The 12,697-nt window shown below is 47.7% G+C and overlaps 1 protein-coding gene across 2 annotated transcripts in view; it reads right to left on the minus strand.

Annotated features, from left to right (window-relative positions):
* Positions 1-12,697, minus strand: part of CCDC175 (coiled-coil domain containing 175) — a 37,776-nt gene that overhangs the window by 10,400 nt on the left and 14,679 nt on the right. For both annotated transcript variants that reach the window (XM_083518094.1, XM_083518095.1), the window contains exons 8-14: positions 12,612-12,693; positions 11,998-12,134; positions 9,287-9,397; positions 8,236-8,307; positions 6,549-6,684; positions 3,497-3,628; positions 1,896-2,034 (exon numbers count right to left, since the gene is read on the minus strand). In XM_083518094.1, coding sequence (XP_083374220.1) covers positions 1,896-2,034; positions 3,497-3,628; positions 6,549-6,684; positions 8,236-8,307; positions 9,287-9,397; positions 11,998-12,134; positions 12,612-12,693 — 809 coding nt within the window. The remainder of the gene's footprint in view (positions 1-1,895; positions 2,035-3,496; positions 3,629-6,548; positions 6,685-8,235; positions 8,308-9,286; positions 9,398-11,997; positions 12,135-12,611; positions 12,694-12,697) is intronic.

Consider the following 12,697-nt stretch of genomic DNA (forward strand, 5'->3'; position numbering starts at 1 on the left):
CGAACGACTCTGGGGTTGCAGCGCTCATCTCGCTTTATTGGCCAAGGGAGCCGGCATACAGCTTCCAGGTCATGTGGCCAGCATGACTAAGCTGCTTCTGGCGAACCAGAGCAGTGCACGGAAACGCTGTTTACCTTCCCGCCGGAGCGGTACCTATTTATCTACTTGCACTTTGACATGCTTTCAAACTGCTAGGTTGGCAGGAGCAGGGACCGAGCAACAGGAGCTCATCCTATTGTGGGGATTCGAACCGCCAACCTTCTGATCGGCAAGTCCTAGGCTCTGTGGTTTAACCCACAGCGCCACCCACGTCCCAAATAACCCAGTATGATCTCTCTAACAGAGACCAGAGAGGTGCAGAAGCTTTTCATTACACACAAGTTCAGATCTGCCTGCTCTATCTTAATTCCCATATCTGAGAATGGCTCTAGTCCCTAACATTTTCTGCAACTGCCTATGGCAGGCATAGGCAAACTCAGCCCTCCAGATGTTTGGGGACTACAACTCCCATCACCCCTGACCACTGGTCCTGTTAGCTAGGGATGATGGGAGTTGTACTCCCAAAACATCTGGAGGGCCGAGTTTGCCTATGCCTGGCCCATGGATTTTCCTCTTCTGAGGCAGCAGGGCCCATAGGCAGTCAGGAAGGTAGGGGGTACAGCCAGCTGTCAGCGCAGGAACCAGGAACAAGGAGGACAGTCCATTATATTGGGAGGCAAGGAGGCAGACAATACAGATCCAGGGTTCAAGAGAAGAGGATCAAATGGAAGGCCTGCAGGACCATGGACAGGTAACTGAGTGCTAGAGACGTGCTCCACCCACATGGTTTAAGTTCCTCAAAGGTAGTGGCCTCTTGGCTCTGTGTCTAGCACTCTGACCCTTTCCCCTGACTTGCTGCATTCTCTGCGCCAGGAGTGTTCCAGGCCCTGAACTTCGTAAAGTTAATTCAAAGTTTTGAAAGTTAACTGTTTTTACCCAAAATAAAAAAATTCCTTCCAGTAGCACCTTAAAGACCAACTAAGTTAGTTCTTGGTATGAGCTTTCGTGTGCATGCACACTTCTTCAGATACACTGAAACAGAAGTTGCCAGATCCTTCTATAAGGATCTTCTTATAGAAGGATCTGGCAACTTCTGTTTCAGTGTATCTGAAGAAGTGTGCATGCACACGAAAGCTCATACCAAGAACTAACTTAGTTGGTCTTTAAGGTGCTACTGGAAGGAATTTTTTTATTTTGACTATGGCAGACCAACACGGCTACCTATCTGTAACTGTTTTTACCCAAATCCATCTCAAATCTAGCCAAGGGAGTGTAGAGCTCACTGACCTCTAACTGTGCCTCAGAAGAAAAGATTTAAAACCTGGCCTACTGAACAGTCTTTTGATGGCTAACTTGCTGGTGGATTTCTTTTAATAGATTTGTTCTTAATGGCTGTGTTTTTAAGGTTGTAGGCTGCATTTATAGTTGCTTCTATTGCGTTTTGATGTTACGAGCTGCTTTGATTACCCAATGGGGTTAAAAAGCAGTAGTTGTGTCTTGTACATAAAATATAAACCCCCGAACATCACCCCACAGGAAGCTGCCTTGAATTGGGGGGTAAACGTATTAGTCCACCTGGTCCAATGCTGTCTGCTAAGATTGGCAGCAGCATTCCAGGTTAGCTAGAGAGGGCAGGGATGGCGCCAGGCACTTCAGCTGAGAAAGCATGGGCTCCATCCCTGACCTATGTCCCCCGACTCCTATCTGCAGAATACAATATACTAAGAAGGTTTGGGGGAAGAGGAAGCCTGCGCTCCCTTGTGCTCATTATTGCTCTGTGATGTCATGGGATGTACAAAGTTTAGAAACAGGCAGGAGAAAAAGCTGCTGTCCTATGGAAACTACTCAAGGCATACCGTCATACAAGTCCTTCCGGATGGTATATTCAGCATTTAGTTCCTCCAATTCCACTCTCAACTGCTCCGAAAGTGGGACATTAACTTTCAGTTGTTCTTCCTTTTCCTCTGTAAGTTTTGTTACGGTATGATATTCGTTCTTTAGAGAAAGGACACAAGGAATGAACGAAGAGGCTTCCTAAATGGTCTGATGAATTGAACAGCTGGCCTTTCCAAAGTGTTTGGGATTCTCAAAACAGCACAGCTAAGTCAATGGGTCTCAAACCCTCGGTGAGTTAGGGACTTTCCCTGCACGTGAAGACAGACTGTGGCGGATGGAATGGATGAGACCAATAGTGGGTCCAACAGTTAAGAAGGCAGTTTCTGCACATGCTGTGGAGGGAAGTGAGGGGCAAATGGAGCTCCCCAGCAGGGGAAGGTAGCCCATCTAGGAGAAGGAAAGCTCTTATCCTAAACCTTCATGGCCTTGCAAGATATCCTGGGGAGAAGAAAGGATAAGGAGTAAACCCGACACAAATCTGGAGTTGGGTCCCTAAAGTGGTTGGATGGCGCCTTTTACGCCTCCTTCTGGCAACTCCTGCAGCCAAGGTAGTGCCAGATATACTGCTTTGCTTTCCTTTGGACCTCATCAGTAAAGCCAAGAGGTGGGTTTTGTAGTCTGGGAAGCTCAGGACCTCCATACACACTGTGCCCCGGGGTGGTCACTTTGGTGCTGCAAACACAGCAGTCTGACTTCACCCTTGGAGGCACACTCCATTGTCTCTTGAGACAGACAGATGCTAACAAGGCAAGCGATAGTGACATATTCAGATGGGTTGCTGGGCCAAACTTTCCAACTGCTAGATGACCAGAGGTCATGGGTATATATTTTTGCACCAGCTTTGATGAAGGAAAGAGCTGGTAGGGAAGCCACTCTATCTGTCTCTCTATCCATCCATCCATCCCATTGTGACCCAACCTCAGCAGGACATCTGCCCACACAGCCCCTCCCCTTCCTAGGACTGAACACCCCTTCCCTGCATCTCCATCTGAGCCTCCTTTCCACAAACCACTGCTTGCCCTCCATGCCCAGTCAGGCGTCTCCCATCATCTTGATGCTCAGGCATCTTTGCTACAGACCAGAGGTCAATATTCCTTCCTGGCTGCAAGTTTAGAACACTTCTTCTGACCCCCTCACATGTGCAGCAGTAATTTATACAGAATGGGTGGTGTTGAGGCATGCCGTGGCAGAAGGGCCCTTAACCCTACCAAAGCCATGTCCTCAACAGGTCAGTATCTGGTGCCGTGTGTGGTGGAGACTCTATGGGCTACACTTGGAACCTCTCAAGTTGGGAGCATCTCTGCCCTGCAGGCCAATTGGGCCCGCTAAACCTCTGAATTTGGCTCGGAAAACACACCCATGATGTCAGTTATCTGACATCATACTATGTCGGGCACAGAGATCTGTCCTCTCTGATCTCAGCACTAAATCACATAAAGGGAACATGTTACCCACTAGATGCCATCATCCCAGCCCATGAATATGCTGGTTAGGGATAACGGGAGTTGGAGACTTACATACAATACATTTATGCCACATAACAAAAAGATGGCTCTCTTGCCTCAAGTTTAGTGATTTCCGCTTCCACTTTGGCATCACGTTTTTTGTAGAAACCTTGCCTTTTAAGCAGTTTGCTGGCAAGTTGCTTGGCCATGTCTTGGGTCTTCAATAGTTCTACCGTGAGTTCTTCATTCTAGTCACAGGGAATAAAAGCAAGGGCATGGATCATTTCTGCTATTCTTGGCCCTCAAGAGACTGGGAGGCACAATTTGACCAGACTGAAAAGAAACTCTGGGCTTCTGTATACAGTGGTACCTCGCAAGACGAATGCCTCGCAAGACAAAAAACTCACTAGACGAAAGGGTTTTTTGTTTTTTGAGCTGCTTCGCAAGACGATTTTCCCTATGGGCTTGCTTCGCAAGACGGAAACGTCTTGCAAGTTTGTTTCCTTTTTCTTAACACCATTAATACAGTTGCGACTTGACTTCGAGGAGCAACTCATAGAACGCGGTGTGGTAGCCTTTTTTGAGGTTTTTAAAGACTTTGGTATTTTTGAAGCTTTTCCAAAACTTTCCCGACACCGTGCTTCGCAAGACGAAAAAAATTGCAAGACGACAAAACTCGCGAACGAATTAATTTTGTCTTGCGAGGCACCACTGTATTCTTGCATTTTCTGTTGGAAGCTGCCCATATGTAAGAAGGAAGTGTTTGGGAGGGGAGCACCTAACTCACAGATCTGGTGCCATCACATCTAGTCTGGCTCTAAGCATGATGCAGTTTTGACTGGCAATTTCAATCAATTTCTATGGAAGAATGGATGAGAAAGCAGATTCTGCTCCACAGCTGGGCTGAGAGAGGACTTTGGCTCCTCCCATCGCTAAGCATGCTTGTTTTCTCGAACCAATGGCTTCAAGTTACAAGAAAGGAGATTCCAACTAAACATTCGAAAAAACTTTGACAGTAAGAGCTGTTCAGCAGCAGAGCAGACTCCCACAAGAGGTGGTGGACTCTCCTTCCTTGGCGGTTTTTAAACAGAGGTTGGAAGGCCATCTGTCATGGATGCTTTAGCTGAGATTCCTGCATTGCAGGATTCTATGAACTGTTTCCATTCAAGCTGCCCATTGTAAGGACAATGTAACTTAAGGACTGGTCCTTGAGTTCATTTCCCTCTTCCTGCCCTATCCCCTTTTCCTTTTGTGCCGTGCCTTTAAGATTGTAAATATTTGAGCATGGGTGGTCCTGTCTTTAATCTGTGTACAGTCTAGGAAGCTGTTGAATACTGAGTCAAACCATTGGTCTGTCTAGCTCAGTACAGTTTGCACTGATTGGTGGTGGCTCTCGAGGGTGACTTTCGCACCATATGCCATACGTACATGTCAGGGGTTCAGGAGCAGAGGCGAGGGCAAGGGAGGAAACAGAGAGCGAGGGGGAGGAGTCCGAAGAAAAGATGAGTGATGACGACGACCCGAGATCTCCGAGTCTTTCCAGTGAATCAGAAGATTCACAGAAAGGAGCACCAGTGGCCAGAGCAAGGGGGGAGCCAAGGGGGACACCCCAGGAAGAAGGGTCCAGAGGGGGTTCAGAGGGCAGCAGTTGGAAATCGGGGCCAGCGTCACCAACAGAGCGCAGTGGAGAGGAAGGGCGCCAGGTATCGAGCTCTGGCAGCTCGCAGCAGGGGGGAGGGCATGAGTCAGGAGTGGCCACACCTCCATCGGGGAGCGAAGAAACGGTCAAGCGGAAAGTGGAAGGTTGGGCGCGCGCGCCAAGTTCAAATGCACAGGAAAGCGGCGCAGTAAGCAGCCCGGAAAGGGAGCCAGGTCCTAAAGCCCGACGCAAGGAGACAGAAGGGTCCGGGGGGTCAGCGTCAGAAGAGTCCAGGAAGGAAGAGACCACGGGGGGCAGAGGGACCCAGAGAAGAACGGTCAGGCGGAAAAGGTGGAGTAAGGCTAGGGTATTAAGTTGGTGTACAGGGGGCGGAGACTCAGACGGAGCTTCGCCGGTCTAGCTTATAAAACGTAGAGCTGCACGCGGCAGCTTGAAAATGGAAACTGTAACTCAATAAAGACTTTTATAAAGTGAACGCTGGCTAGCGTGATCCTCTGGGAGCTAGGATCTGGGAGCAGCTCTGACAGTACATATGTAGAAAGCACAGACATTCTACACTTAGGATGTTTTGCGGCTAAACTGAACCCACTGTCAATGTCGCTAAACTAGACTATTTGAAATGGCTTGAAATAAAGACTCCTGGGAAATACAGCACAGATATACTGCATGTTTCTGTGAGGAATCAATGCACCCCTAATAAATAATAATAATATAATAAATTTATTATTTGTACCCTGCCCATCTGGCTGGGTTTCCCCAGCCACTCTGGGCAGCTTCCAACAAAGACCAAAAATACACTAAAATAAAATGCTGAGTGGCAGTGATAATTACCATTCCTGTGAAATAGTGGGGATGGAGAATGTGTGTATTTAAATGTTAACCAGGGAGAGCACAAGTCTAGGTTATGAAACCCTGCTATATTCCAGGTTTCACTTCACCTGTAGAAAATGCACGTAGCCCTGCGATTTCATTTCAGGCACGTAGTGGGTATCTGACAGGAGCGGGTCAGCAATAAATCACACCAGGTAAGCAGAGTTAACTCTTTACCAGAAGGAACAAAGTATGCTCAGGAGTGCCAGGCCTCATGAACACAGCAACTCTTTTTGGTAGATCTTGCCTCTATGAGGCAGTTGTGGAGACTAAATGTCCCCACCTTCCCACAGCTACTTAAGGCTTCTCCTCTCCTGGGTCCTTCCCAAGCAATCTGAGACTCCTCTCCTGGTCCTGGGAAACTTGCATCAGCCTGACTCATCTCTGCCTCTTGGCCTTCCTCCTCCCCTGCTTCAGCTTCTCATCCTGGACTTCTCTCTGCCACAGACTCCTCCTGTTCACCAAGCCCTGTCACCCCTTCAGCTTCAGACACCTCCTCCTCCCAGTCTTCCCTTTCCGACCTCTCACTGTAGTTCCAACCCCAATCCCTGGGCTCTGAGCCTTTGACCTTTGGGGGTTCCCCAGCTGCTGCCACCCACCATTCCGTTGCATCAAGCCACTCCAAGCCAGTATCATACCTGCTTTATTAAGGTATTAAGGTGCATTTTACCAGCGTCTGACTTTTCCTTTGAAGTGGTCAGTAACTCTTCCTGATCATTCGCAACTTTCTCATACATGGCTGTGATTTCAGCAAGTTGGTTCTGAAGTGTTTCTCTGGCAGGAAGAGAGCCACACATATTAGCCATCACAGTGTTAAACAGAACGGTCAATTAGAACAGTGATGTTGGGTTCGGTCACCTTTCTTGTACAAAGGATCTCCTGATGCTGATAAAGTTTATGGTAACAACACAGCAGCTGCAAACGTTCAAAGTGCTTCTTCGTACACGGTAACTCGGAGATCAAGAGTTATTTCTTAAAATAAAGCAGCTGAAGAGACAGTTTTGAAAGGTATCTCCAATGTTTCATCATTTTAAAAAACAACAACCGCCACAGTCCCAGAAAAGAACAGGATATTTGGAACAGAGAAAGCTTTCCAGAAAAAGAGAGCACTAATTTAGTCTAATTAATTTACTTGTGCTTAAATATATACAGTATACTGCCCTTCCTCCCAAAGGAGCCCAGGGAGGCAAACAACAAGCAATAATATGCAGGCTGAGAAAGATCTCTATACAGGGGATGCCAAACTTGTTGGACGAGTGGGGACATTCTGAATTTGGGGGGAGTGCTGGGGGCGCCAGTCACAAAATGGCTCCTGTGGGAGAGTGTGTGACAGAAAGTTCTTCCTGATGTCAGCACCTCCTTTCTTGTAACTTGAATCCACTGCCTGGAGTCCTACCCTCCGGAGCAGAAGAAAACAAACTTGCTCCATCTTCCATGGGGCAGTCCTTGAGTTATTTGAATATGGCTATCCTATCTCCTTTCAGTCTCCTCTTTTCCAGGCTAAACATCCCCAACTCCCTCAACCATTCATCATAAATCTTGGTTTCCAAGACCACTGATCATCTTGGTTGCCCTCCTCCACACACCTTCCAGCTTCTCAATATTGCTCTTAAATCAGAACAGTTTTCCAGGTGTGGTCTGACCGAGGCAGAGGTTCCCAATCTATATTCTAAGTGTTCTTGCAATTATTAAGCCTTCTGCATAGCCACTGCCTTAAATCAACTGCACTTTTCCATTTCTGACCAGGATTTCCATTTGGCTAATGGAGAATTCTGTGATCCTCAGTGGTTCAAATTCTGCAAGTTGCACAGGGGATTTTGCACCTTGGCAAGGGTGTGCTTGTAGGTTTGGTGGGGCTAAGGCTGATTGGGAGAAAAAAAAACCAAAGCCTGACCCAATAAGCACAGAAAATCTCGCACCTGTACCTGTGTTTACAATACACAATTCTATGAATTGGGAAAGGGTAGTTTGATATCCAGACCTAAATACAGTGGTACCTCCAGTTACAAACTTTATTCGTTCCGGAGGTCCATTCTTAACCTGAGGTGCACTTTCGCTAATGGGGCCTCCCGCAGCCACCGCGCTGCTGCCACACGAATTCCACTCGCATCCCGGGGTAAAGTTTGCTACCAGGAGCAACTACGTCCAGGTTAGCGGAGCTCATTACCCGAAGCATTCGTAAGGAGGACGAGACGTAACCAGAGGTTCCACCCTAACAACATTTATTTGGCAGCATCAAGGGAATTGCACATGTATGTTTATGAATCTGACACAAACGTCCTGAAAGTCTTTAGTGCAATATTTTACTTTCAGATAATATTTTACCTTCTCTCAGCTTCTTTGTTCAATGTTACCTCTAAACCTCCTAGCTCTCTGCTATAGCCGGTCTGTGAGGAACTGAAACGAGAAGTGTGACACTGAATAATCAATTTTTCTATGATTTCCTCCCAAAGCGGAGTAGCATTCTCCAGCTACTACCACCAAGCAGTGATAGTGGCCCTGGGCAGTCAAAATCTCAGGGGGCCCCTCATGTGCGCAATCTAGTGGGATAACATTGAACTAAGGAGGCTCGGTTGTGATTTTCTTCCAAGACTAAAACAATATTATTTTGATCCGTTATCACAGGGCCCTTAAGAGGTGCCTACTCTGCAGTAATCTGGGATGTAGATCAGGCCAAACATCCATTTAGTCCAGCATCCCATTCTCACGGTGGCCAACCACAGAGGCCTAGTGTGGGCGGGGCCGAGGGCATTACCCTGGGCACATTTTTTAGGGGCCGCCTGGTTGCGCCCCCATGACAGGTTCCTCCTCTAGTCCAGAGCCACAGAGAGAGAAGCCATGCCCAGGCCGGGCCTTTGGGGCTGAGGTAGCTGCAGCGTCTCCCTCTCCTCAAGACCGGTGAAGGGATGTCCTAGCGTGCCCCACCCCCAGGCGCCTCTCCTTCGCTGGGCTCTGGTGCCAAGGAGGTTCCTCGCGCAACAACCCAGTGCCACCCTGCTGGAGCTCCACTCCCGGGTCAGGCCTGAACCAGGGGCAGGCGAGAATGAGAGGCAGTGGAAGAATCTCTATGTCTCTCTCCTCTGCTGGGCTCTGGCTTGCGAGTAAGTTCCTTGCTCGGCAGCCCAGCACCACTAGGTTGCCCAGTCCACTTACCCCGCCCCGGGCACCAGCACCTGACGCTACACCACTGGCCAACCAGATGCCTCTGGGAAACCCGCAAGCAAGACCTGAATGAGACGGCGCTCCCAGTGCTTGCAATTCCAAGCAACCGTTATTCGGAGGCGTGATGCCTTCCGCACTAGATGTGGAGCATTTATATCAGGGTCAGCAGCCACTGATGGTCTATGAACAGGTAAGCACTCAGAATGGAACTTACTCATAGAGGTTCTGCAGGCGATCCGTCTCCTCCTCCAGGTCTCTCAACTCCATCAAGCGCTTTGCTACGAGGTCAAGCTTTTCGGTGAGCTTGTTGGACAACTTCTCAAATCTATCAAGGGAAGGGCAAGGGAAGAGCCAGTTACACATCTGGCCATGTGCAATTTATTTTAGATATTTATTTCTCTTCATTAAAAGATTACTTAAAAAAAATATTTGGGGGGGGCAGTTTTACAACATATGAAAATATGATACAGGACAATCAAGATAGGTAAGAGCTGGTCAATTCCTAGAATTCCCAAGCCATGATAATAGCATCATAGAATTGTAGAGTTGGAAGGGACTGCAAGGGTCTTCCAGTGCAACCATCTGCAATGCAGGCAACCTTTGCCCAAAATGGGGCTCATACTCTACCAACTTAGCTACCGTAAGGTAAAGGTACCCCTGCCCGTATGGGCCAGTCGTGTCCGACTCTGGGGTTGCGTGCTCATCTCGCTCTAGAGGCCGTGAGCCGGCGCCATCCAAGGACACTTCCAGGTCACATGGCCAGCGTGACGAAGCTGCAGCTGGCGAGCCAGCACCAGCGCAGCGCACGGAAATGCCGTTACCTTCCCGCTATAAAGCGGTACCTATTTATCTACTTGCACTTGGGGGTGCTTTTGAACTGCTAGGTGGGCAGGAGCTGGGACCGAACGACAGGAGCTCACCCCGTTGCGGGGATTCGAACCGCCGACCATACGATCAGCAAGTCCTAGGCGCTGAGGTTTTACCCACAGCGCCACCCACGTCCCTCAGAGCTACCCTAGCTCATAATAATAACCATAATAAAATATACTCAGGAGACGGATTCAAGACTAGTTTGTTTACATAAGGATGATGAGAACAAAGGAAGGCCTGAACCGCCCTGAGACCTCTGGGTATAGGGCAGTAAATAAATTCTAATAATAATAATAATAATGCTTTCCCCCCAAACACCACTTTTAACCTATGGTGAAATTACAGCACCAGACATGCCACAGGATTCCAATTACATTGGTGTCCAATGACTTCAAAGGGCATTTCTTCCTAATTCACACAGGATGTTCTGAAATGCACTTCCCCTTATGGGACTGCAGAGAAGAGGCCAGAAGCAGCCACAAATTCCAGACATGGGTGAGGAACTTTCTTCCAGCTCAAGGAATACACTGACTCACAGGCAACAGTCTAGGGTCTGCATGCAGGTGGCAAGCAGGGCTGGAGGCAGAAGTGAATGGAGTAACAATATGACTTTTAAATAGTAGGCAAGCAAAGGTCACGGGTTTTTCTAACACATGCCTTCCTCCTAGCTTTCCTCCCAGGCAAGCAGGAGGCATGATCTCAGTTCAGGGACATATTGCAGCCAGGCAAAATCACACAACAGGCCTGGGGCAGGAGAACCAACTGGGGAAAGCTATGGAAGCTGCACTGAAAGGCCTGAGAACCCCAAGTATGAGGCGCCACACCCCTAATTTAGTAGGATCAACCCATTACATATGGTGGTAATGCAATTACTAGATTGGTGGCTGGGAGTGGTGGCTGAGACCATATAACACCGATCCTAAAGGATCTACATGGGGCTCTCAGTACATTTCCAAACACAATTCAGAGTGTTGGTGCTGACCTTTAAAGCCCTAAACGGCCTTGGCCTTAGGAGCATCTCCACCCACATCATCCAGCCTGGACACTAAAGTCCAGCTTCAAGGGTTTTCTGGTGGTTCCCTCACTGTGAGAAGTGAAGTTACAGGGAACCAGGCAGAGGGCCTTCTCAGTAGTGGCACCCACTCTGTGGAACGCCCTCCCATCAGATGTCAAGGAAATAAACAACTTTCAGATTTTTAGAAAACATCTGAAGGCAGCCCTGTTTAGGGATGTTTCTAATCTTTGGTGCTTTCTTGTGTTTTTAATATTCTGTTGGGAGCCGCCCAGAGTGACTGGGGCAAGCCAGTCAGATGAGCAGCATTAAAATAATAAAATTTATTAGTAGTAGTAGTAATGTAGTAGTAGTACCTCAGTTCCTGCTTCAGGGGTTTATTGTTGTGGTGGCACGATGGCTCTGTTTTCTGTGACAACCCCATTAGCCAGCCTGGGCTAGCAACCATCAGCACTGGGGAATGGGTAGTTTGAAACTGGCCAGCATTCTGCTTCAGAGAACAAATTTCCTGCAAACCTGTTCATTTACAAGCAGTCCACCCTGAAAGCTTTATTTGATTTCAGTAGGTTGTATTCAGCTATCCCCACTGAAATTAATGGTGACGACTAGCTTCAGGGGGCGAGGTGCTTTACGGAGTACAAGAGAGTACGTCCCTGCTCCAAAATTTGACATGGGGAGAAATGGAGGCAGGGGTAAATACAGAAGCAATTTACAGTTGTTTCGATTTCACATGCTTATGCTTAGTTACATAATCATTAACAGTAGGGCATGGGAACTAGGAGGACATCTCTGCCCAAATCACACAAGACATCCCTATAGCGACTTACAAACTGTATTAAAGGACCACTTTTGAACTTTTAACAATCTCTGCCCTTGCATTTGATTTACACGTTCTTAAGTGAAGTGTAATTCAATGCACTATAGAGAGTTTTCTTCTCCACTGAAGAAATCTCATTCAAAGAGCTGGGTTCCTTATCATGGAGCACTACAATAGAACCTTGTACTTCTAGTAGCATTCAACAAGTCACTAAAAGTCACTGTACTCTTCCGCAAGCTGGTCTCTTAGAGCACAGGCCTGATCTTCCTCTTCAGATAAAATATTAAACTGTGTGCTGAGAGCATCGTTTTCATTTTTTAGCTTTCTATAGGCTCGCATAATCGTTTCCAGCTTCTCTTCAGCCTAGAAACAAATTGCAGTGCTGGTTAATTTTACTGAACAAAAGTTACACTTTCAGAGAACTGCAGAACATAACAATAGACCGAAACCTCATTGAATCTAGTTCTCAATGTGGCCAATCTATGATTTAATTGAATGAAATAATGGGACTGACAGCTATGCCTGGGAGTTAGGAGAAATCCCTTGGCAAACGGGGACCTGCGTGGCAATTCTCTAGCTCAAGTTAGTAGCCGGGGTTTTGTCTAACTGTGAAAGAAGCCGCTATTACGCCACCGCAGTTGCTTTGAGGGTGGAACAAAATCTGGACTTAATCCCACCCCAGCCTTGCAAATCAATCAGCACAGCTAGAGCCCTTTTAAAAAGGGAACTGTGCACATGAAGAGTGCACACTGTTGGACTGGGGCCAATGGTCCCCGCTTTATAATATTTCTCGAGTCAGGAGAACAGCTTGTCAAAGGATACATATCCTTGTCTTCATACCTCCTTTATCCGTTGTCGCAGCGCTTCTGCTTCCTGATCGAAGTCTGTACCCATTTTAGCTGCCTCATGTGTAAGATGAGACCTGA

This window comes from Podarcis liolepis (assembly GCF_965112155.1).
Source record: "Podarcis liolepis genome assembly, chromosome: 1".
In the NCBI taxonomy this organism is placed as follows: domain Eukaryota; kingdom Metazoa; phylum Chordata; class Lepidosauria; order Squamata; family Lacertidae; genus Podarcis; species Podarcis liolepis.